Source organism: Opisthorchis viverrini, assembly GCF_000715545.1.
Source record: "Opisthorchis viverrini unplaced genomic scaffold opera_v5_251, whole genome shotgun sequence".
NCBI lineage: Eukaryota > Metazoa > Platyhelminthes > Trematoda > Opisthorchiida > Opisthorchiidae > Opisthorchis > Opisthorchis viverrini.
Window position 1 is genome coordinate 385,256 of NW_008751908.1, and position 26,833 is coordinate 412,088.

The following is a 26,833-nucleotide window of genomic DNA, read 5'->3' on the forward strand; positions in this document are numbered from 1 at the left end:
TGTATGGCAGCCAAAGGTGTTGCATGATATACTTGGGCACTGAGAGTGGAACATAGGATAATGACGATGCCTCGTTGTTCTTCCATTTTTTGGCACGATTTCTCTCCAACAGACTGTCTAATTAAGTTAGGATCTTCCACACAAAACTCAGATTTCACAGTTATAACGGATCAATTCCTGCATTTGTACTCTCAACCTGATAGGTTGTTTTCTTTTTCTCATGGCAAGCATGTGCACACACACTGATTTACATAGAAGACGGATCAATTTTTTCCATCTGCTGAGGTTTTTGTATCTGCCACCATCTTGAATCATGCGGTATAAGGTGTGGATCGCAAGAAACCCTAAGAAAAATGGTCTGGAAAGGAAATCGGGGTGCATGTTACTTGGCCTGATAAACCGACGGAAGGTCCTCACATAAAGCAACTAGCTAGACTGCACGTCACATCATCGCACGAAAGCATAACCCACCTCCGTGCTCACACCAATGGCTGAACACCTGTGTGCACTTTTTCGCGAGTTATGTAGGTTGGTGGATGTCCTTGCCATTAAGTGGTTGTTGTCGAGAGAATGTGTAGTGGTTAACGTCCCTAAGGAGTCTCTAGTGAACAGAACAAATTAACAATGTAAGCCAGATACAAAGTCACAAGGAGAAAAATCCAACTAAATCTTGATTCACAGTTCACAATAGGTGATTCCGTAGTTCCTTATTCCGTTGAACCACCACACCAAAAGAAGTTCTGCCTTCCAGGTATTCCAAATCCCCGGTGATCGCAATATTAATCCACAGGTGTGAATAGATTAGTCCAGTGTTTGTAGCTAAATTTTTTGTTCACGTTTAGATTATAGCCAACCAGCAGTCACAACAACAGTCACTCAGCAAAAGTCACGTTGGGCCCAAGAAGCGGGCGATTGCGGTTGTCTTTCAGTAAAAAAAAAGTCTCATACAATAATGTGACTGATATTGATAGGGAAAAGGAAGATGATATTGAGCATGAAAAACAGCAGTTTACAAGTGCTACAAATGGATTACGGATTGTAGAATTGCCCTCAAATGAAGAATGTCAGACATATTCGCCAAGAAGGACGGATAAAGAACCTTTCCTGTCTTATCATTTTGTAGAGTACGTTGTTATGGTGTATCATGGTTGGCAGGTGGTGAGAAATTCCGGAATTTCAGTTGAATGAAACTAATCTGGACAATTCATAGCTGAGAATCACCATCGGTACGGATCTCACGAACCACTAGTGAGATATTAACTCACAGCCTTCTGGCTAGTGGTTGAACATCATTGGTTGACCAGAAGTTTGACGAACTCGTACCTAGAGGCTTTCTTCACTGAAACAGAAGACGACTTGCAGGAAGAAGTAACGGATCACTGGAATGGACCTGTGAGAAGAGGACAGCCTACTGTAACAACATATGATGTAGTGTATTTCTATAAACTGTGGTTGTTTCTCTAAGAGAACTTGACTTGGATCAGACCGTCAAAACTCCCAATATTGAGTGGTCAGTATGGTTAATATTGACTATGTTCATTCAGTTACACCGATCTGATTCATGGATTAATCGTTTATCATGCCCCAGTTTGAAATTCCATGTTATTTTCACCAAAGATTTGGGTGTTGAGGACACCAGGGATTGGATTGTTCGCTAAAGAAGCCGTCAAACCTGTCTTTGCTCAATAGATTAAGATATGTATGGAGATCGCCATCATTCTGGGATAGCGCATATCCCACTTCGGGGCAAAACAAGCGAAAGACTTGGGCACGAGTAGTTCAACGCACGAATCGAGTTTGGTCCCCGTGAGTGCCTTGGACATAGTTCCCGCCTTGTTCTCTTATGAACTCGTCTATTCCATAATTCAGATAGTTCGTACGGATTGCTCCTAAACACCTATGAAGGCCGAATCCAATCAGCGAACATACTGCATTTCTGAAGAGACTTTTGCGTAAAAAAAGGCAACACACGAGGTTTCAATCTATCGGGACTTGTCGGTTGAAGACTGGTTAATTTCACATACAAGACGGTAGCACTGTCACTAGAATAGCATAACAAAAAGGTGATAAAGACGAGACGCACAAATGTCACATCGCATTTCATTCGAATGACTGATTTAGGAACTATTGGTGCCACAGCTTCGTATGTTTTTACAACCAACGAGAAGGGAGTCACGGATTACCACTGCTCCGCCTTTTCCAGACCAGCACGTTACATGAACAGTCGTCCCGAAATCAGTGGATAAATTGATGTATAAAAAACAAATCACATATAAGTCAAATTTCACTGTCGTTCGCCCCCACCTCGAGGTTATACCGACAGTCTGATGTGGAACCCCTCGACATAAACACCAAAAACCGATAACCTGTTATTTGCAACCTTCAGACAACCATCATTTTAACACAGGCGGAGAGGTGATAGAGGCTGAAAACGTCAGTGTACGAAGCAAGTGTCCATAGTAAATGGACTAGATAACATGCAAGCCTGACAATAGGTGGACCATTTTTCAATCTCTGTCAGATCGGTAAACAGTCCAGCTCGCCACACTTTATTGTGTGTAAATCCGTTCAATCGGAACCACAGATGTTGCGCTGGTGTAGCACTACCACGAAAGCTTGAAGCTTCCACTTTTGAGGTCTGTCGACAAAAAATCCCGAGAATAGAAGTGTTCCAGTGAGGCTGGAAGTGGGCGGAGCACACAAACATGAATTTAAAGGAGAGCATCATTCACTGAAACAAATGTTGCAGCTATGCTGGTGTACGTTGATCTATGCAAGCATTTCAAGATATGTAGTCTTTAGGTGTTAGTGGTCGCGGGATTATGTTGAATGCACATTCGCATGACTCTCGTTTGAACAATCGTCTTTCTGTCCTAGTGTAATCATTCTGATGAGTCCACATCACATCAGTCAAGCGTGAAAATGTTCACCCAAACAGAAGTAAAAATTCGGATGAGTGAGCGTGCGCATTTGCATTTCAGGGGTCATAGGGTGGCAGCAGAGTTGACGTAGCAATAACGCTCATGATTCCACAGGTTTCTCACAGTACTTCGTTGTTGAAAGGAATGTCTAGCGTTTTTAGTGAGTTTTATCTAGTGAAGGCAAATCCACTCCGCCGTGACAATATATCCAAGCGCTTGCTTGATGTAAATGGCCGAGACGTTTAAAAAAACTGACATGTTGGTTTTTTGATGCCGTGGGGATCTACTAAATACACTTCTGTTATGTGCAACATAAATCCAATCTTTGTCTATTCGTTCAGAGGTCGGTAACCAGGCTAATCGTCAGAACATGCAATAAACTAATCAGGCACAAAAAATCGCATCGATGGTGCACATGATGGAAGAGGGGACGGAGATTTTACCCGGTCCAAACAAATTTAAAAATCCCTTGTCCAGTATGCCATCAATTTGAAAAAATCCGGACCATTGGGTAACCAAGTCAAACCCGAGTGAGTTTTTTTTTAGTTTGAAGTGATGGTGAGTATCAATGATCTCACCCCAATGATCTCGGCTTTCTCTTCTCAGCCTGGGTCTACCGCATCGGTATGTCACCCGGTCAAATCACAGTTGGACTGGTGCTGGCGCAGGTAAGTCGCCAAGGCGACCTGCTAGGACCGATTGCGCTTCGGACTACAGATGAACACCCTACTCGGATTGATAGGTGTGGCTACATGACTGGAGCCAACGTGAAATGGTTGTGCCCACGACTAGCCTCAGCTGTCACAGGTTTTCAAATATCGAAAAAGGCAGTCACATTTTGGTCAGCTAAGGAACGAGGGTCAGATGGTGGCTTTGCTTTACCAAAGTGGAGGAATATCAATCAAATAGCCCGTAGATTCGACCTAGTTTCGGTTGCCAAACGACCAGGGTACCTATTTAGAAGTCTTTAAGACGGTGAACACAAAACCATTTACTGACAATATTGTGACCGTCTAATTTGCATAGGGGTGCGCATCGTTGCATTTCACCGGATGTGTGTGTGTCTGCGTGTGTGTAATACTGGTACTTGAGTAAACTACCGCATTTGCCTATATGGTGAGTTCTGAGAACAAGTTTAGCCCATTCACGGCGACGGTCGTTCGTAGTTGAATTAGAGGGGTTCAAGAGGAGAAGAACTGTGTTTCTGATGTGTGGACAAAGTGGAACTATGGTGTGTGCTATTTACAAAACAGGGCTATTTTCCACCTCAGCGGGACTGCTTCTAATTCATACAATTGGGATCGAGGGAGACTAGTGAAAGTCAATCCCCATCGGTCAGTACATAGTCCTCAGGTGAATAGTTTGGACTGAGATTCTCGAGAGTAGACTGATAGGAAAACGTCATAGTTTGGGGCTCAGCGACACTTAGGTACTGTGTTAGGGGGGGGGGGTCTTCACCGAAATAAGACGGAATACGCTTTCGTGAACGCCACTCGATGGGGTCCAGACAAAGCACAAACGTTAATAATTTCCTGACTGAAACCTTCACAGGCCGGTGAAATGACCGCGGCAGTCTTCTCGAACTGTGTTTTCTATGTTGCTTTCTACGAGGTTCTCTTAAGGAGGAAGTACATTTAGAAAAATCCAAATATATCCAGGAACTAAATCAATTGGTCGTTGAAGAATTTCTGTGCTCTTCTGAAGAAAGGTACAGGAGTCCTATTTCAAAAGAATGCTGATACACAAGCAGAAATTCGAAAGAAATTTTCTTCGAAGTATCAACTGGACTCATCGATACTATTCACGTGAGATTAATCAATCGCTTCATTCAGTCACCCTGTGAATAAATGCATGGTCACGGAAGTGGTGCAAGTCAAGATTGGGCGGTTCTCTATCTTCTCTTAACATTCAGTGCGTGCAACACTCAGTTCATGCATTGGATAAATATCTTCGCTCTAGTGTGACCATCAACTTGGAGATGAACCGGACCTAGATAAACTGGTCTTCAATTTAGCAATAGGATGGAGACCGTATTACAGCATTATGTCCATGTGCGTGACAGATAAAAGTGCTGTTGACTGGCGGGAATGGTGCATGTCGGTCAGACACCTCTTGAATGACAAAACCGACGAAGAGTATGCTTATATGAGCTCATGTTCTGGGTGCTAAATCCGAGCAGAGTAGCTTGTTTTTCATATGATGATGGAACGGATGGAAAGGAAGGACACAATTTCGGTTACCCCAGTGTTGGGTTTATTAAAGAAATGACAAAAGGTATTTGAAAGACGTAAGGACGGGGAATTCACACGCAACACCCAGTTAGGAAGGGTTGAATAATCAAGCTTTAGTCCAGTGCTAAGTAACTGAAAATGATAGGTATCTCGGACCACATACAAATGAGGAATACTCGTGAGCCGTGAACAGGAACTAAGGGAATGGTCTTGTGCGGTCAGTGGTAAGGTGCTCACACTAAACTGACACGTTGCACGGGCTCATGCATAAAATCGAGATTCTATTGTTCTGTGTCCCAGCCGAGTGAAAAATCATCTGTAATCGTAACACCTTCCTTTTCAGTCACAAACTGATGTGTGTGGGTTACATGACCGCTAGATGAAGCGAGTGGGGAAATTCTGAGATTTCACATTTAAAACCAGGTGTATCACATCAGTTTTTCTACCGCTTTTAATTTCTCCATGTTAACATCTGTTGCAAACGAGATATCGACCTGTCGTATTGTGACCTTTTCTCCTGTGCTGCGTAGACCCAAGTCTCAGATTCCGCTCATATCAGTCTGGTGGTTTGGTTGCTACGGCATTACCGAAAGTAACTATGCCCGAGTAGAGTCACAGTTTCCAAATTCTGTCCTGGGACAGAAAAGGCACAATCGCAAAATGGTACGATCACTATACGAGCCCATTCGTTTGTTGTCATGGTAGCTGAAGGAGACCGCAGTACGAGTCCGACACTTCCACTGACCCTGAACGTGACAATATAGTCAGGGGCTTGTTAGAATCACGAGAACGTTCGTTACGCTCTTAGCCAACCGCGCTTATGGGCCACCGTGTCACAGTAACCGTGGTGGTGATTAGACTGACTCAAATTCGAACTTAAATTAGGCTTAACAGCCCACAAAAAATATGTGCCATCCTGGTAGAACGCCTTTAGTGAAGGAGCTTAGGTTCTTGAGTGAAGACCATGCACGACGAGCGTGCGTTCGATGGGTGTGTCATGGTACAGCGGAATACGTTAGGTTAGTATCTATGATCGAAACATGGGATCAATGAAATTTTTTGAAGATATTTTAGTAAGTCTCAGGAACTGAAATTTGTCTTAAAATAGATTAATAAAACTGCCATTGTGTTTGAAAGCGCAATGGAGGACGACACTGGCTGTTCTAAACAAACCAATTAGATCAATGTAGAATTAGGACTGCAACAAAAACTCTACTTTGGTGCTAATAGGGTGGTAGGTTTTCCGGTAATCTTGCTGTTAAGAGCAACTCATCCGGTGGATACTGTCTCAAGTGCAATTAGAGCTGACCGGAGTAAGTTACTTTTAAGAGAAGGTTCGGACTTTCAGATAAGAATGAAATTCCGTATACAGGTTGCAAACATTTCGGAACGAGAAATCGTGAAATATTTTCAACCCTAACTGAACCAACTGAATGTAATTCACCCGACTTGAACCGGTCGGAATTCAAGCCCATTGCTTGGTGATTTTCAGATCCGCTGGGAATAATCACAACTGGTTGAAAAAAAATCGTTTGGTCGGTAATGGTCTTGTTAGTCTGCTTTGGGTGCAGCCATACATGCAAGATGCTAGATAATATTTGTTTTTTTCTGAGTTGGTGGTGACGAGAATTCGTCCCATAAATTGGTTCCAATTGAAGATTGACCTTTCCAAGATACACACTACACACACACTACATCGACAGCATGACATCAGTGTTCAACACTGCTGCTACACTACCGTAACCTTTCCAAGATCCTAGTATTTAAATAAAATCTCAATGGACCAGTGGTATTCGGTCAGTTTGGAAGAGTGTGATCACCGAGGAAGGTCGAGTCGCAGAGAAGAACAACTATAATTTATTCATGTTCACTATCTCGTGCATCCAACCGACACCCCGCTGTTCACCGACAAGCTTGCGAGGAGTGAAATGAAGCGGAAAACTCTTCCGCTGGGAGTAAACGATCTCAAGTTTTTGTAGGTGGGTCGACCAGTATTATCATTTACATATGATACCATCGTAAGATTGTATGCTAAAGATTCTTGAGATGCATAAAGTTTTACGTTAGGTAACTTGACTTGGTTTGGCTTGACTTTTCTAATTCCTGGATGACTGTGAAGGATTTGGTATTGTTTGTACCCAAGCGAGAAGCCCACGGATATTCACTTGTAAGTCCAGTTCAAACTCACTGCAAACCAGTCTGGACGGAGTTCTCGTCACAGATTCTTTGGATTTCAGAAGCACCAAGCTCAAACACCATATCGCACTTGATCCATCAGTCAGCACACCACTGATTCGTTCACCTTAGAAGAGAACTGAGAACCGAACCACATGCATTAGCCCATGTTTGCTTTTATCGTGCATCGCTCCTGTCCACCCCAATCGTGTGTTTCAATCGGAGTAAGTTCCGGCTACCACTCGAATGAGTACAGTTATCGCCTTAGTTCACAGGCCAGAAGCCTAATCAAACCGAGTGAACCGAGGCGACGACGGCCACCACTTCGACTATGATCCGACAGTGCTGTAAAACAATGCGGTAGGCCCACCGTGACAGGCGAAACCGAGTAAACTAGCCCACCGACACCTTATCTCCCCACTCAAAATCAGTACGTAAGGTGGATGGCGTGACAGCGAAAGCGTAGTGATGAGTGCATAAGTCTTTCATGACCGGCACCTGATTTCGCTTCAGTCAAGGCTTGCTGCAACCTTATCGCGCAAAGACACCATTCGTACAAGCCGTGACTCATGGGTGGGCTTGACACAATGATCGTTTAAACCATCCACCTGCTTTTCACACACTTCAAGGTCACCTTGCTTGATTCTGCAACGAAGCTAGCTGATTTATGGACCAGTCCGGCTCAGCTCATCGCAGTGCATTGAGGATCACTGAGTGTGGCTTACTTTTCCGCATCACACTGCCTTACCACTTCGGTGTATCCTTAAAATTCAGAAGGCGTAGTTGGTAAGCAATAGTAGGAAAGTGCAAATCGATCTGACGCGGAACAGCCGAGTGAAATACAGCAGACCCGTTTTAGAATACTGCATCAGTTGAAACTTTAAAAAAATAACTGTACAGCTGTAACGCACTAGCCATAAGGTTTCGGAAAACTCTCCAGACCCATGACCAGCCTCACCCTTCTTGGAACTCACCAGGTGGACACAGTCTCGTGTATCCCTCAACTTTATGTCCTGATTGAACCCAGATTGGATAGAATTCTCAAATATACTCATTCACACATCATAGACGGGAGATTCAGCTGGGATTCAGGTGAGTCTTCCGTGAAAAACAAACTGGTATATATATATATATATATATTCTTTAAAAAAATGATATTGTCTGTCCTGAAGAGATTGCAAAATCTCTTCGGCGACATGAGAAGTAAGGTTGTGACTAGATATCCATTGGAATCCGCTCACTAACGCGCAACCCAACTTTATGTGTGTGTGCCAGGTGTTGAGCGCCTTACGCGCACCTTTTTGGAGAGAAGTGAACGTGATACTCCCATATGCGACCACGTAGAAGGTCTTCCAGTGACCAATCTACTCACCAGCAGATGCACACAGGCTCTATTGACGTGAACATGTGAGTACGTTGTATATTCCTACAGAATTTAAATGAACATAAGGTTGACGGAAACTCGGGGACTGCGCCTACCTGATGAGTCCCAAGAAGGGAGAAACCGGTTGTGGGCTATCAGCAAGCTTGTGAGTAGTTTCCTTTATGAAAACATACATAGCTTATTTGACAGCCTCAGTGAAGATCTTTTCTAACTTTGTGATTCTAGGCAACACTCACTTTAAACCACTGACCTTGAAGCGTATCAAATCATCATGGCTATATGCCTTATTCTACTGTCTCAAATTAGATAAATGTGCACTACCTCATCACGCAACCTTACTGCAGAATTCAGCCTGCGGTTATAGAGTGCACTAGCTAATTATTTGTTGTGAAGAGTAAGACGATGCTTACGCATGCCTCAGTGAACGAGTGTATAATTTGCTTGAGATCCCTTCAAGCTATCAGACTGGTTTCCATGTATGCGAGCTAGATGGGTGAAAGCCGAAGGGCTTTCAGCAGCCTCATGAGTAGTGTATTACGCCTACGAACGTATATAAATTTTACGATCGAAAAAACCCTAGGGGGCCTGAAATCTATGAACTGATAGTTTACTACTGCCCAGAAAAGCACTTGGTTTTGGTCGTTTGCGTACGTGTGCTTACAAAATGCAGGCGGTGGAAAACTGTCGTATCTATCAGTCTTCTCTATTTATTGAACATTGGTCCACATGATTTGTTTTAGGTATTCGACTACCACATGGCTCCAGATGGGACGGATTAATTAGGCGAGGCCGCACGAAACTCTACAGCAGCCTGGGTTGCCAAGATCTATTCTAGCACTTGATGAATAAAGCTTTGTGTAATTTAAGGCAAGTGATTCATGAGCGCAAGTCATCTGGCGAGGCAGTGTCTTAGAGTGTATTACGCAATGTGGTCTGCTGCTCACTTTCATATGCGTCGTAATGGGGAACACATTTTCCTAGCGAATAGCGCAGAAGGAGTTTGGATAAGCAATGCAAGTCAATCTGCCCCTTATTGATATCACTTTCCAGTCATCTAATATTTCGAACTCCTCATTTGCTAACCTGACCGGACACCTCGCATATCACACGCGTTTGATATAGTCGCTGGATATGGGCAACAGTATAACGCCCACAACTTAAAACGGAGTTTCGGTCCCTTGAGGCGGTTCGCAACACAATACTAAATGTTGAAGATGGAAGTTGTACAAAGGAATCTCACGCAAAGGAATTTTCCGCGAAAGACGAGGCAACAGACCTAGACGGGTGAAAATACTTAGATGCTTTCGGTGATGACAACCCACCAGTGACGACCTCAACGATCTAACAGATAAGAGTTCGTCTTGTGATCACTTAACTCAGCCTGTAGCCTGGGCCAAATGAATTTCTGGACAAACAAGTTCTCCAGAAGAGGGTCGAATCTTTAAGTGCTTAAGTTAATCTTCTCGTCATTAACTTCCTTATTTTGGACAGACTCAATGGAACAGATCAAGAAGCGGGACAATGGTGTTCAAAACGGGGAGAATAGGATTTGAAGCGCACTGTATGCAGAACCGATTCAACCATATCAGCTGGAATTCATCTATACGCTCAATAATATTTGCCACTCCGCTTTTCTAAATAGATTTGTAAAGAGGAACAGAATGCGGTAGAACCCTGTCGGTCTTTGTATCCAAGTCCCATATTTACTTGGAAACGGGAACGCTTGTCAGATATATAAGTAAGCACAAATCTTTGGTTTTGCAGGGTGACCATCAGTGATAATCTTCAAGTATTCTTCCATAAAACGCATAGTCACATACACAAGAGAGTATATCTTTACAAAGGTTCTCATAAAAACTCACTTGACAGCTCAATATCCAATCAATATCAATGGTTCAATATCCATTTATCAGGAGTTTTTATAGGGAGCAGAGTGCATCCTACAAAATGGTTGCTAATCTAATTTTATAACATTTTCGTGTCTATCACTGGTCATGTATGAGGCACATTACACAGTCGTTCTTACACGTATACGAAATTATCACCGTCCCTCCTCGTAACTAGTATTCTAATGAAGTGAGGTCGGGCCATAAATAGCATTTTTTCCAACTCCATGACCCTGGGCGCTTGGCTAAGCAGTCCTTATACCTCAATATCACATATTTACCAATTCAGCCACCAGGACTCTTTGGAAGTCAATTCGGTTCATGTTTGAAATCTAATGTCTCGATTGAATGGATACAAGCCACACACCCGCTCCTATCAGCTCCAAGATCATGCTCGTACATGTCTAGTATTCGGGGTTTTAGCAAGAGTATCTGAGTAAACTTTTTAAGAAATGGACAACTTGAGAGCAGTCGAATGAGCATTTCAAACTATTCACTTCGTGGATTTTGAGAACTCAAACAATGAGACGTAGGATTTAAGAGGGTAGTTGTAGTGTTCGGATCAGCTAGATTCAACGTTCACCCGTAACAACATCTCCCCTTCCATTCATCAACCAGTTCACCTGAATCAGGGAGTTCCACCTAAAATTCCAATCTTCGCCACCTGGTTGCACACCTGTTGTACTAATCGAATAATGTCGGAAGACCACTGAAATGACAAAAGATTATCACTGTTTTCGTCAGAGTGATAATCATTACTAATCGTCCTGTGGAGCTCGGAACTTTAAAAAACCGAATGAAAGTAGGATTGTCCTGCCTCTATTACAACTTGAGAGAAATCGTCCAGCAGCTGAATAATAACCCCCTGACATCACTAACACTGTTAAGTGAAAGATGGAAGAATTAATGAATGCTTGAAAGCACCCATGCTAAAGATCTCACCGCTATCTGAATATTCTGCACCGAACACTTCTTGTGGGAATTTTCTACTAGTGTCCGTCTTCCTCTGATATAACCGGGAAATTTCGCCGAAGCATTTCTGGAGATTCGGCTGATGTAACTCAGCTGGCCAACATTTCCCAGTAGGTGAGAAAGGCGCGCTATTCTCATACCAGCACCATTTAATCAACACTAGAAGAACGACAATTTTTCCCACCTCAGTGCGAATAACTGTGGTCAGTACACTTCAACCATAAAGTGATGGCATCACCTGAGTAGTATCGAATAATATAAAACTGTTGATGGAAGCCATGAAGCGCTTTATAAACATTTCCAGTGTGACTTACTGTTGTGGAATCACTTTTCGTAGATTCGGTTGGAAGCAGCCAACAAGTGAAGAGTGTATACCAGAATTGAAGGAGTTTCTGACGAATTTTCACGAGATCGTGGATAGAATGCTCAAAATGCATAGGCTTAATCAGTGGAGGAATCAAAGTATTTACCAACACTTGGTTTCCTTAATAGTTGATCATAGGACTGTTGATCCGTTAGCTGAGCTTGGTAATTGACTTGCAGACCATTCTAGAAGACTGCTTCAGCACTGCTTTAGAGAAACTCACCTGGAACCTAGCTGAATCTCTCATTTGTGATGTTTCCAAGTTACCGAATGTGCTGCACAAGTTTTCCTCATGTTACAGTTGAGACAATACCCGAGATATCGCGATCGTATTCGTAATACACTACTCATAAGGTTGAAAACTTGGAAACATCCCAAACGAGAGATTCAGCTGGGTTCCAGGTTGGTCTCGTTTGCAAATGAATGTATTCCGCTAAGTTCGTGCAATTTGGTTTCAAGCAGAACATAATGTTGACGGAAACTCGGGGACTGTGCCTACCTGATGAGCCCCGTGGGCTGTTGAAGAATTTTCAGCAGGCTTATGAGTAGTGCATTACAAATATGGACGTTGCTTATATTTTGCGTTATCGTTGTTGCTTTGTCACTTCCAACCTTCCTGAGCGTAACATTGGAAATGAACGAAAACCATAATCTCGAGGCCACAGACTGCGTACGGCCCTAGCCGCATATGCCGCCCCAATAGAGATTTCATACTCTCCATGAAGCCAGTCTATGCTGAAAAACGGAAAAGCATTATACAGTTGTTCTATTCTTGTTGAGAATCATCAGCAATGCACACCTCGCGAAGCTCGGGAGGTTTCTAACCCGCAACCTTCTGGCCACTGATTGACTGTTTTGCCATGAACCGTTGATCGGCACTGAGATTGGCTTTCAGTTAGGACACAGCACCACTCATCCTTCAATCACGGAAACCACATCACTTGGTCACGTGTTGACTAGCTCTTCTAGTGACAACCTCTCAGAAGGATGGTAATTATTATTACTGCGAGCTATTTATTGACTGGTGGTGATATGGGAAGATTTGATTATGTTCACGAGAGATTTCATCTTGGTAGTGCAGCCAATCTATATTGAGAAGTCGGGAACCCTTGACAGCTGTTTTATCCTTGTTGGAAATCAGCGATGCACATCCCAACAAACTCATTTTCGAACCAGCGACCTTCAAGTTAACGACTGAACACCTGGTCGTTCTTCCCTTCTTCTGAAGGCACTGCCACCTGGGCCTACTTCGATCGGTACAAAAATCTTTTTGCCATAACTGTTATCACGGTGCGCTGTGCGAGGCTAACCCAAGAACAATTCACATTTATCAAAGCCCATCTAAATGATAGCAACATTAAAAAAGACACTTCTACAATGCAAGTCATTTCACAAGGTTGAACGAACCTGGCTGTAGCCGACCGGTTGCAGTCTCACTTGCATTTTCAGCACATTTTCCGGGTCTGATGGTGCACAAAATCCCAGCTTCTGGCTGGAGTTGAGTACGATGACAGACAGGTATCTGAATTCGTCTATTTTTCCTCTGCTTGCAATAATAGTCCTCTAATCTTGCGAAAATGAAGCAAGAGTTTGTCTGATAGTTTTAAGATTCCATCTTATCTAATCGCGACCATCACTGCCTTTTGGCCTTTTGTTCGAAGACAATCATACAGGGCCTGTCCAGAATGTAAGGCTTATCTAGGATATAGGGCCATCTGGACGTGCCAAGCGCTGAGTAGGAGATATGTTCGAGTCCTAGCTGCAAAACATCTGCGAATGGAATAACAATTTACGCCAAAATCTTGCATTTAGTTGCGTATATGCTCGAACCAAAATCAGTTTAATCCACATTAATCTTTGTGGGGATCATCAATTTCACTGTCCACTGAAGCGATCATACCTCTTGCGGAAAATTTCTGGTACAATACTGTCCTAGCAACACTGGGACCCCGGGATGCCTAGACGGGGCACAAAAGTTCGGATTGGTACTCTGAACTCAATTGTCTGCCTGTTTTAGTCCATCAGGGACATGTAATAGCTTTCTGAAATCCAATCCCATTGTGCGAACACTGAGTGCCATATGTTCGAGCAATGCTGCGCTCACATTTGTGTTCCCTCTGCCCGCCTTTTAATAAAGTGTGCGTTTTCATATACTCCTTGAATGAACTACAAATAAGATAGACTTGATCCAATGTCTTGCTTCGTTTTGGTACCGTAAAAATACTCGTCTAAAGATCATTTCAACAATATCGTTCAAGGCAGGGTTTTATTCTTCCCTCCTTTTAAGAAGTCACCTAAACAGCGCGTCAAACTATAGGTTTTCGTCGCCTTCGCAACGCAATATTTCGAGGGTTTAAAATTCCCCTTTCAAACACGCGCAGTCCATGTAATTCTTCACAATATGTAAGTTTGCTGTGCCAGAAGTAACCGAAGTATCAGTATAACTTTTTTTGATACCGTTTAGCTGCTGCGAACCACGACAGAGAGGAATTGAAATTCCCTATACAAGTTACAAGTATGCCAGAGCAGTAATTCGCGTTTCAAAGATATCAGAACTAAACTGCAATGAACGGCCGAAATACCAAAGCATGGACATAGTACTTTCGTCCCGAGTGGTTGCACTATTCTGTGGTTTGCTTTGTTCTTGAGTTTCCAGTCGGCATTTTTGTCAGGAAGGTCAGATTCCTCATAAACTCAGCATGTCAGAAACCTCCCGATACCCTCAAACTTTACCAAAATAGCAGTAGGGAAGCCGTAAATAATTGTGTGGGAATTCTTCACATCAGTCTGACCGTGATTCCAATCAGCTTGAGTCAACACTGCAGCTATGCATCGGAAGGGTTCAACAGTTTATTTATTAATACGTTCATTTGTAAGCTCGCTGGTGGAGACCATAACATACATTAGAAAATGCAAAAAGAATGCCGGATCAGTCTAGTATTGATAAATCAAGGAACTACATTGTCACAAAAACTCAAATTAAACTGCAGTAAGTATTCAATTGAAGTTCCTGTTGTTGTATTCACAGGACATTCTATAAACATTGCTCCTGCAACAAATACCGCTTCTTATCTTCCCAACTATCATTCCTAAAAGTGCGACCAAATGTCAAAGGAGAGTTTTGTGGAATGGGAAAACGGTTCCGATGGGGGTGCCCCCTCATTTAGGACTGTACCGGACATGGAATCGGGAACTTAATACGTGGTTGAAAGAAGTGACCTAGATGAAAATGCCCCAAGCATCACGTCACAGGTGAACCCGCCTGAACTTGATCTGGTATCTGCTTTTGTTCACAGTTCCTTTCAGCTCTTTGTAACATTCGTTAGAGCTGTGCACACCATCTTCGTGAGTTGCTTCATTTTCTCGTTTTTCGCTGACTGCTCCTGAAATCACGCCAGAGAGATCTAATTATAGAAGTTTCTTTTTGCTATCCGTAAAAGCATCGACCAACAGACAGAGCAGCGAGGGGGTAGTGCGGCAAATTTATGACCTGAAAGACCAACATGTGAGATTCAGCTGGCCTTGCAATTCATCACCCAAGTCCCAACGTGAGTGTGCGCCGCTGCTTTTGAGTAGGCCAACAGCATTCTATGGTAGTCATCGCAAAACCACTATCAGCCTCAATACCGTTTACCGCATCCGAATGTTCAGATCGGTGACTTGCTGGTAAGTGCAAGGGTTGTACGCTTGAGGCGTTCCGGTTATGTGTGGGCTATGGCGCGGCGACTGTCTGAGACGGCTCCGCCCTGTATGGCAGCGCTTTGATCACATGATCAGACTGTCCCACACACCGCATGGACCGACTGCCAGCTGCGCCTCATACTGGTGAATCACGCACTGACAATCGATTCTATCTTGTACGCCAGTGATACAGTTGAGGGCTTGTTGACCTGGCGAATGAGAGTCAAGCCACAACCCCCTCGAGTATCTGTGCGCTGACCATTGTCAGCTCAGGTGCGAACCGAGCGGCGCAGTGATTGGTGCCTTGGCGAGGTCCAGTACCGTGCCGTACAATGCACTGTGGGGCAGTCGATTTCGAGCCATGTTGGGAACGGGCAGTAAGCACGAACTGAGTCGGCGTCGGAGCTTAGTCCTGGGATCTCGTTCATATAGCGCTACTATGAGTGAGTCGAAATTTCTCTAAAGTTGGTAGGACCGACTGTAGACGTAAGCACCTCGTTTTTCCCCTGCATGTCCTGAGTGGTTGGTTGTTTTGCCGTTTTCAGGCTACACGCACGAGCGCCTGGTTGTATAGGATGTTTTAATACTAGAGAACTAAGTTGTCCTTCTAGTACCTTTCTCTAGCTGATAATGCTCCTGGCCATGTCTGCCCGAACTGATTACTTGGAAAAATCCGGCCCGTTCTCAGTTTACTTGGTATTAGCTTCTGTTTTGATGGTTGGTGTGAGATTTGAGGGGGTGACCACCACCGATTCCTTGGGGTTGGGAACACTCGGGTTATGGGATCCGATTCGCTCTAGGATTTGCGTTTTTTACTGATAAATGCTAGGGTTCTTGTAATGTTACACAGAGACTTGTTGAGAGCGAAAGCGCTATCCAGTGTTTCTTAAGTTTGAGATAGCTCAGTGTTTAAGGCGCAAACTTACCGACTGGAAGACCAGTGTTTCGAACCCGAACTCAGCATCTAGACTGCTCCTGACCAGGCTTGGGCCGTCTAACCAAAACTCAGCCTGCATGCTTACTTCTAGTGGCAGAGCAGCCGTGCACCAAAAGGGGGTTACAGGTGAGAGATTATCATTAATTTTCATTATTCACTGTTTATTTGAGAGACGATACGAATTTAGCCCTGGCTGGATCAGTCAGATTAGATAATTTGCTGAATTTGAATGTCCCGGTTACAGGTCATCTGTAATTTTGTCTTTTCCACCTTTTAGGGTGTTTTTTTATCAAAACCATGTACCCACCACCTTATCTCTCTTGAATGTAACTTTCATTCACCGGTTTGTTCATCTTTCGGTCTGCCGGGCTTATCCCATTGTCCACACGACGCCGGTGGGTGCCGCGAGATGATTAGTAATTTGTTTGACCACAATTCAACATCGTGCGAATGCACAGAATTGACACTGCGATCGAGTTGGGTGATCATAACTGACGAAACAACGTGTAGGCTGCAAGTTGCTGTGGCAATGTGCTATCTACTATACTCAAACTTCATATGGACTTCGAGAGCCACCGTGATTAGCAGATGACTCATCTTTGAAACATACACTAGGCACGTTAGCTTTGCGTGCATTACACAGGCGGCTGATATTTTCCTCCATGAAAGTCGCAATCTCAGAAGCGAAATTTTAAGGAATGATATATTTTCATGCCTGTCGGCGATCAACTCATTCATTTGTTTTAGCCCCCAGTGCGCTTGGGCTAAAATCCTACTAATTAAATACGAATTTAGACAGGTTTGGTCATCTTTGTGATGAGATTTACAGGTAGGTAAACCAAGCAAGGCTTTAAAATTGGCAATATCCGATGTTTTTGTAGTACAAGCCAGCATTTCCATTTTCCAATAAACTGAGACATTGGTAATCATCCAAATCGCTATTCTATTACAATGATTTCTCATGAAATATTCGGAAATTGTCCTTACAGGAGTGAAATTTTTCCTGATCCAGATTCGGTTGTTTGATTGGGAATATGCTTAAAAAGCCCACCGATATATTCAGCATTGTTCACTTGATCGTTCCCAAACTTCAGAAATCTTGTCCCATATACTTTGTTCCGAGTCACTTCGCCATACCTAATTAGAAAGGAGCCAATTGACGCTGATTAATGCCGCGATGGAAAATCGAACCGATTTACCTCACTTTTTCAGGATCTTAAAACATCCGTGGGTTGAACCTGTACAATTGTACTAGCCTACACCTCCGAAGGTCACATGTGTTGCCACAGTGTGCACACGGTACTGGAAGCATTTTGTTGTTTGGTCCTCTGAGCCATGTCTGCTGACTAGTGTTGACCTTTATTCAGACCGGCGGCGGTGATGAACAGAGACCACAATGTTTGGAGTTGCATCCGAATAATACGAAAGAGCTGTTCCTCTGTGTTTACCGCTGTTTTCCTAAGGTAGCACTATGTTGTCAACACACTCAGCTCGGCTCTGAGTGGAGCTCACTACGAGTCACGAGTGGTCAAAACAGGCCTAGATCAGTTCAGTGTTTGTAGCAGGTTCTGAAGTTGTTATCGTGTCGATCGGAGCATCTGAATCATGGTCTATTCGGGCGGACCGTGTGGCTCACCAAAACAACAAGTGCTGAACATCATTCTCATAAGATGATAATTTGTCGGACGCTCTGTTGTGTAGGGTTCATCAATTAGGACCGAAGGTGAAGATTTCTTGCTTGATTGGTTTGGTGCGATTGAGTAAGTCTGTTTCTCGATACCCGTTTCCAAGTGAATCCCGCCTGCAATTGCTGGGGTTACACGCTCGCTTGTGGTTTACTGAGATGGTGTTGCTCATTCTCAGGCGATTTAGATGGTCAAACAGATCACAGTTTGGACAGTTCACAGGATGAAATGCATTGTACGACTGTTCTATCCTTACTTGGAATGCCGTTCGCTAATGGACGAAGAGTTCCCTTAAATCGGTGTGACGTATTTCGGAACCAAAGTTTCTAAAGTAAACAGTATTCGGTGGAATAGTGTTCTCCGATCGGAATAACTAACGAGTTGATTTCCTCCAGGAAGAGGTCAGAAGAACCGCACTACTACAATCCGCTCAGCTGAACAACGTAGCTGCAAACGTTTCCTCACCACTCGACATGAAATTACGGTATAGCGGTCTGTCAGTTTTCAAGACGCTGAAATGCGGCGCAACGCTACTCAACTGCATGTTCACGGTGTCATATCCCTCTGTGGCGGTTGCTTGGTTCAGCAAACACGCTGATAGTTGCATTCAGTGGTGAATGAGCTTTCCGGTCCTAAAGTCGATATCTCATGTAGGTGTAGAATCAGCTTGCCAAGGGGCGCTTCACATGGATGGTTTATTTTCAAAGATTGGAAGGTGTTGAAAAATATTTGATCGATTTGCGACTTCTGGTGGTTGAACTTATCCTCATACATTCTTTTAGAGGTGTCGAACCAGGCAGTGGGAGTTTGGTTCTTGTTGGTATCGACTTTAGCTTTGATATTCACTGGGGCATTAGGTACATGGAACCATTCTCAGTCTGACAACGCTTGCGCTGGCTCCACCAAATTCAACACACCTTCCACAAATACTCTCGAGACTGACGGTCCGATACTATTCTATCTACCTCACGCTACAGCCCCGGTACTCTTACTACTCAGTGGACATTCGATTTACTATGGCAAAGTGGTCATTGGGTGTCTAGGTGAGGAGTGCACATTCGCAACTTTTTGTTTGGTCGCCTCTGTGCTGAGTGATTAGGAATGGGTTATTCAATCGGTCCTGCTGATTCAGATTGAGTTATTTTATTTCGACCATTGCTCAACGCATGTATCGCTTAGCTGTGCACAAATCAGAGGTTATGGCGGATACTCCTCAAGCAGAGCAAGTTCATATTTGGTGCATACTTGCTTCCTCGCTGCCCATAACTTTTCTTCATAAACGTTTTTCTCTCCAATACAGATAAGAAGCCCCTTGTTCCGTCCGCGACCTCTACTGTATCTAAAAACACAGGAAAAACCATTCGACAGGTTTTGGACTGGCAGAGCACGTAAGATTTTCGATAGTTATACGTCCATCAACCGTAACTATATTTTGAACTCCAACAATTGTGACTGCCGAGTGATTTGGCCATCAGAAAACCTGTTTCGTAATAAGGCGTTTGGTAATGTTGATCGAGCGATATAACGCCTCACCTTGTTGTATTATTATGTTTAATGAAAAAAAACTTGCCGCCTGGACCTTTTACCGGATGCCACGCCTGTTGTGCTCCCTGCAGAGTATTCAAGATGAAGCAGAAACCTTCTCCGGAGCAATATGGCCCAAATGGTTAGAGCGCGCATTTACCGGCCGGAAGGTCCGCGGTTCGAACCCAACATCTTGCACTCGACTTCCCCTGTCTAGGCTTGGGCAACCTGGAAGTATCCCAGCCCTCGTGCTTCCTCCGGGTGGCATGGCAGCTAGGCACCAAAAGGGTGTTACAGCTGAATGTCTTTTTTTAGAATCTTTCTCCCACAAATTGATCGTAATATGGATGGATGTCTTCCGGTCCGCTCTAACCACTGAGCCATCTCGACTACTTGGGAAAGGACATCATAAACTAGAGATTCAGCCGGATTCAGTTGATTCTTCCGTTCAAACCAAATTAGTGTACAAATGAGAGCATATGGGAACCGCTGAAGAGCATTTCATCCTGGATGGACTGAGTCGATGTGTCGGAAGGAGTAGAGTGGTGTGGAATATCTGATTTAAACGAGTTCACGGTCCTACTTTCATACGTGGGCTAACTCAAACGTCCATTTTGATATTTAATCGGGCGTGGTAAAATAGCACTGTACCGCACTGCACCGCTTTGCTGCAAAACGATGCATCGAAAAAGTTTGCATCCTGATTGCTCAGTTCTGGTAGAACCGGTTATCACTTTATGGATCACGCCTAAAAAAACGAATAGAGTTTCCGATGACGTAGTCAAAGGTAAAGCTAACTCTTTTCGCTGAAATTTTCCCTGGTTTTACCGTACAATTGACGAACGTTCCGAAAGATAGTCGTGGAATGATCATCGGCCACTGCTGACGTATTCTGACCCGGTAGAAATTTGCTCGAATCCTCTATTTCCGGGATTAGTCCTCTTATCGCGGCCGATATTCTCTGGAATGCATACCACACTCAGGTCTTGGTATTGTGATATTCGAATTTTCCATCAATTCACTTTTCAAACAGTCGTATTTACTCCTCTAGTGTCCTATGCTCCGGAAACGCAAAGTCAAAGTGGACGTTTCTCTATGAAGTTGAAATTGCCCGTCAGCTTTATCAACTACTTGTGCGCTACTAAGACGATTTGATTCGACTAAGCCTTCGCGCATTCTGCAAGTAATGGGGAGCTGCTTAGGGAGGAAAGTCGCATGAACTCACTCTGGGGCTCGCCGTTCGCTCAACACATGGCATGAGCCGAATGATCAAAGGGTATGGGCATTGTATCCTGTCTAAGCGCACGTTTGAGCTTGAGGTAGCTCGGTGGCTAGGGCCGGAATGTCCATAGTTCGAACCTAACCTCTCCCTCTCGACTTCCCGTCTAGGCTTGGGCAACTTGGAAGTATCTCAGTCCTCATGCTTCCTTCAGGTGGCATGGCAGCTAGGTACAAAGCGCAGGTTTAATGACAGTACCACAGCCTTTAAATACTCAGACTTTTATCGGAGAAATCCAAACCATCTTCAGGGTCCCGATGCGCACACTGCCGAAGATTCCATACAGGGATGGAATAGCTGTGGTTTTTCAGCAGAGCCTGATCTCAACTGCAGTTTAATTTCCTGATTCGAGATTGTCCCTCTGTTATCTGTGACCCACGATCTCAGACAAGCTAAATTTCGTCCGACCGAGCGAAAAATCGAGGTCGAAAAATAACTTTGTTAAGTGAACTACACCGGGCTGTGTTTACTATTTTAAACATCTGTCGGTCAACCCTGCAACCCTTAATATCTGTTTATATTCTGCCGAATCCTTCACAGGATTGTGAAGCATTTGCGATGTCAGCATGTGCTCAGTACAACGCAACTGCTGGAATTGGCCAGCTTTTTGAACTACTTGGCATCCTGGTGTCAGCGTCTGGTCGAGACCAGTATCGAACTTTGCGTTTTCTGCAGGAATAATAACGCTCCGTTTGAGATGTATACAACGCACAAGGTAAGTAGTAGCGTGAACCATTTCGGTATTATTCTTGCGATGACCGGAAGGGATTCTTTGGTATTTCCACGGTCCTGATGCAATAGCATTTCAATCCCATAGTTACGCAACCGGGACATTTGAAAAAGTCCATCTATCTGGAAACAGCTAATTAAATTGGTCGTGGTAAGTAGTGCTTCAGCAGTACGATTTATGGGTTAGAATTCCCCAGCTTATTGGTCCATTCCACATCACCACTTATCATTACCAAGAATGCATTTCATAGATAAGTCTTGAAATCACTTGATATACTTGGCCCCGTAACTTTTGGTGTATTGGCAGTACCACACATCCGCTGTCGGTCTGACATGTAGCTGAGCTCTCGTCTTTATCCATGGACTTTTACTGGACTTCAAAGCTCCGATGGCCTTACCAGTTTTGATCCCTACATCAGTGTTTTCTAAAACACTTCAGGAACCTGGAAGCATTACCAGAACCAGGCCTATCTGAAGAGTGGTCATCTATTCCCTTGTTAGGTGATGTAACAAGGATTTTCAGTCATGCGTGTATCAGTGGGTTGATTATGAGTTCGCATGGTGCAACGTAATATTTAGCCGCGAAACCTGCTGGACGTGAACATTTGTCTAGTTGCTTTTCGCGCTCTACACAATGACTTTTCACACATTCAGTTGATTGTGTATCTTCGGGTAACTGCTGGTTCTATTTTGTAATGAGCATGAAAGTGAAATTGGCATACCAAACTTATACACTAATCTGCATATCAATTTGGTCTTCATGGGAAACTTACCTGGAAACTACTGGAGTCTCGTTTATGGTTTTTAGCTAAGTGTGCAACACAAGGCTGTCTCATGCTTCAGTTGGTATTATTTCGAGATATCGCGATACATTGTGTAGACGTAATATACTACTCATGAGGCTGCTGAACTCCTTGAACACTTGAGCACTAAAAAAAGTGCCCTGAGTCATCGTATAGTTTCCGCAATTTGTGAGGTCACCTTTTTATTCAATCTACTACGGTGGAGGAGATGCTAAACGAAGTATGTGAGAATAGCGAGTAACAAGTTGGGTTTGATGCTCTTCAGGTGGTTAAAAAATAATAATCGTCCAGCTGTAACTCCATTTTGGTGCCTGGGTGCCGCGCCACTCGAAGAAAGCACGAGGGCCGGGATACTTCCAGATTGCCCAAGCCCAGACAGGGAAAGTTAAGAGACAGAGGTCGGGTTCGAACCACGGGCCTTCCGGTCAGTAAATTCGCGCTCTAACCACTGAGTCATCCTGCTTCATCGAGTGGGTGGGGGGAAAGAAAACTGGAACTGCTGTAAATCGGGCCTATCATTGTGTTGTATTTGACTCATGCTTTTAAATTGTAACATGCCTGATTCCTGCAGAACGCAGCGTGTAACTTCTAAGCAACACGCGTTGACGACCTTATTTTAGCCCATTAGAGCTGTTTTATGCACCACCAGCATTTCACCGTGTTTCCTTAGACCTAAGGCACTCAATCAGTACACATTGCGTACGGTTGTCTTTCTACTGTGATGGCCATGTAATTTTACCGTTCCCGTGCTCTGCCAATCCTTTGCTGACGCCACTGTTTCTCAGGAACGAAACGATGGGTCATTGTGGTTTTTCACAATTTCTTTATGAATCTGTTCTCGGGTGATAGCTTATGCAAACTTACTTGACGCACAGTGGTCTACTTTGACGATGAGACCAGAACATTGTCTAGTAAGAGGTGATGTGGTGGGCTAGGGCGTTGGACAATCAGGTGAAGCATACTTTCGCTGTTAGTCGAAGTTGCACGTTGACAAACCGAGAAACGAAATGGCGACCTGGGTTCGCCGAAGTACGATCACATTCCGGCTTTAAATCCACGCTGTGTCCAAAAGATAGTCTACACAAAATTAGCACCTGTACTGTTCATCCGTGCGTAAATCACAAGAGTGTTTGGCTGTCATTACCATTTAACGTTTTACGTTTTCCTTAAGTCGAAACCAACTGTCGCTCATTAGGACTGGTTTTATGGAAGCCGATTGTAGTTCGGCTTACCTGCAACCAGGTACTATGATTTTGTGGGAAAAGGAAGGGGCCTGAATGCTCGTGCAGCTCTATTAGTTTTCTATCCGGGCTTGAGTGTGAAGTTCCCTGCGGTACACTGCGAATGGTGGTGATGACATTTATCCGGCAACTTGTATCAAAATCCAGGTTGGAAAGCGGCAAATACCTCCGGTGAAGAAGACAAGTCTCTTGAGGCTATCTTAACTCGGTTAGAAATGAGAAAACTTTGTATCTTGGGCAGTATCAAGATAATCAAGATTATCGTTCGGCTGTAACGCCCTTTGGGTGCCTAACTGCGATGCCACCCGAAGGTTGCAGTATCAAGATGGAAAATCTGATCAAAACCCAACAGAACGTTCTTTTAATAATGAGGTATCTTAGTGGGGCGAGATGGCTCAGTGGTTAGAGAGCGAATTTACTAACCGGAAGGTCCGTGGTTCAAACCTGCCTCTCGACTTCCCCTGATTAGGCTTAGGCAACCGGCAGTATCCCAGCCCTAGTGCTTCCTTTGGGTGGCATGGCAGCTAGGTACCGAAAGAGTGCTACAGCTGAACGATTGTCTTCGTTTTTTTATTCTCGAAGTATCCTAGTCAGAGATTAATTGTTTGTTAATTTTCCGGCTTATTTTGACACTAGCCACAAACATGTGGGTTACCAACATTTGTCTACTGGAAAATGCGTATGAGATATTTGGCAATTCGATATACGACAGTTAAGCATGATTGGTCTCGAAAATGGCTTTTGTGAAGAAGTTTTATTCCTTGACGTGCTTGTTGAAAAGGATCAGTTTATTTCTGTAAAAAGCGTGTAGAAGTTGCAGCATGATTATTTGGTTGTTTTGCAACGGAACTATTCCGAACATCCAGATTGAAGCAAGGTAGGAAATCCCTTTCCTTGCTCGGCGTCGCCCAAAGGGTGGTCTTTATGGGTGAGGAAACGGCTGTATTAACCAGCATTGGGATTATGTTTCTATTGAAAACTGAACTTCAGCCTTCTGCGATATTGATACTGATTTTCCGTGATCGCCTTTCAAGGTTGTTCGACTAACCGTAGTTTGTGCACGGTAATTTTGCCTGTTTTTCTGCTAGTTGGGACAGTAAAACTAAACTGTTCTAACATCCCTTCCCAACGATATGTATCATCCCATACTCTGAATTTCATTTAGGTAAAGGATAGTTTTGGTCGTGTTACCTGTCCAGTGCTTCGCCAGTTCACCTGTCCAGTATGTGGAAGCACGGGAGATCAAGCACATACGATTCGCTATTGCCCTTTGCTAAGCAGTGGAGCACCTCCTCGGGTTTCAGCTAACAGCAATTTTACGAATGCACAAAGATCTACGACAGCGATAAGCAACAGCGCAAGTCTAACGCATCATCAAACCACAACTGTCGGTCCGAGTAGCCAGCTGATTGAAGCCGGTCTTCTTCATCCGGAGGCATTCTCTTTCTGATCGGTTTTCACCTGTTTGTTTTTCACTATTTTCTAGAACCCACCCTCTTGAAATGCAGTGCATTCTCCGTTTCAATACTCACTTCTAATATGCAGTCATTGTAAGTAACTACCACTCATTGTACTTCTTTTTACTCATCGAAACTGTAAACATTGTTTCGTTATTGATTACTCCTCAATTTTACCCATTGTCGTGGCTTCATACGTCCCATCAGCACATTGTTTCTTGTCCGATAACCTGGGCAGTGCTTTTTTTGTTTACATATTTTATGATACCTTGCAAAATTGTACACGAAAAGATTGATTTTACCCATCCGGTTTACATCGCCGTTCTGTTCGTTGCTAGGCGCATGAACAAGGTTGGTGTGAGCAAGGTTAATTATCTCATGTTCCATATCAAGGCTTCACAGCAAACTCTAGAATTACCGTGTCCAGAATGTCGTGATATCTCGCCCATCGCATACACAGATGCTAATCCCAATCGGCTTAGGTTGCAACGATTTGAGCGAATGAAGATCGTTGTAGACAGATCTGACCCTCATTCGATTGGAATGATTTGGCCGATGGCTTCTCCGGCGACATGTTTGCATTAGGTGCGAAGTTCGGTCATCATTAGGCTACCACCACATGTTTAAAATGCGTGGGTCTGGTGAAGGCCAAAACAGGTAAGTCGTTGCCCCAAGGAATTCCACCAATTTTGCTTTTTAGTTTTTTTGATAGGATTTCAATGTTTGGGCACTCATCTTAGGAAGTCCAAGAGGTATGGTCAGTGAGTGTCCTTTTCCAGGAGCAAAGGCTAATGCGAACCGTTTTTTGCCCTTACTTCCAGTGACGTCAGTTCACTAGCATACTTACACATTAGTCAGCTTTCTTTAGGGTGATGGAATGTACGTTTTGAATTAGGTAGTACGCCAGGTGCGCTTTTGCACATTCGCAACTGCACAACGTCACAAACGCATTAGGCCTGTTTGGGAACTCGACTTCAAACACCGCCTGTTCTTATCCGGTTGAGTTCACCAGCATCCAGCGAGACATTCGAGCTCCGAATAGCCCAACCCATCAGCGACTGTTATTCATTCTGTAAGAATGAATAATATTTGATATTAAATTATATGTATGTACGTATGTATATACGGTGCATACTGTATTATGTAGCTTACGAACAAATGTTACATATGTTGTGTATAGTGTGTACACTACGTTGGATTTATGCATACTACCGTACTGAATATACTGATATAGCGGAGGTTCTCGATGATATGGACAGATCGCTATCGGCAACAAATGGCACTTATTTTCGATTCGGTAACGCGACCGTAAAATTTCATCAGCGGGGATCCTAGCAGCTGATGAGATTGGTGATTTGAATCGGCTGAATTCCTGGTGAACCTTGCAATTTGTTACCAGTGTTACCATCTGGTCATGTCGTAAGTTCGGCACAGTGGTTATCTTGCAGTCTTTTGAGAAGTCCATTTGTTGGTTACATCAGAGCATGTTGGCTACGAATGGTAGTTTGTTCTTTCTGGACAGAAGAATAGGATAGTGTACCGTATCAACTTGGTTTTCACCCGG

The 26,833-nt window shown here is 43.8% G+C and overlaps 1 protein-coding gene across 1 annotated transcript in view; it reads left to right on the forward strand.

Annotated features, from left to right (window-relative positions):
* The window catches only part of T265_09033 (hypothetical protein), a gene marked incomplete at both ends in the record, with an annotated part of 89,115 nt that overhangs the window by 12,038 nt on the left and 50,244 nt on the right, over positions 1-26,833 (forward strand). Inside the window, 3 exons of the mRNA XM_009174997.1 lie at positions 3,528-3,589; positions 19,537-19,624; positions 21,580-21,754. Of these exons, the coding sequence (XP_009173261.1) occupies positions 3,528-3,589; positions 19,537-19,624; positions 21,580-21,754 (325 nt within the window). The remainder of the gene's footprint in view (positions 1-3,527; positions 3,590-19,536; positions 19,625-21,579; positions 21,755-26,833) is intronic.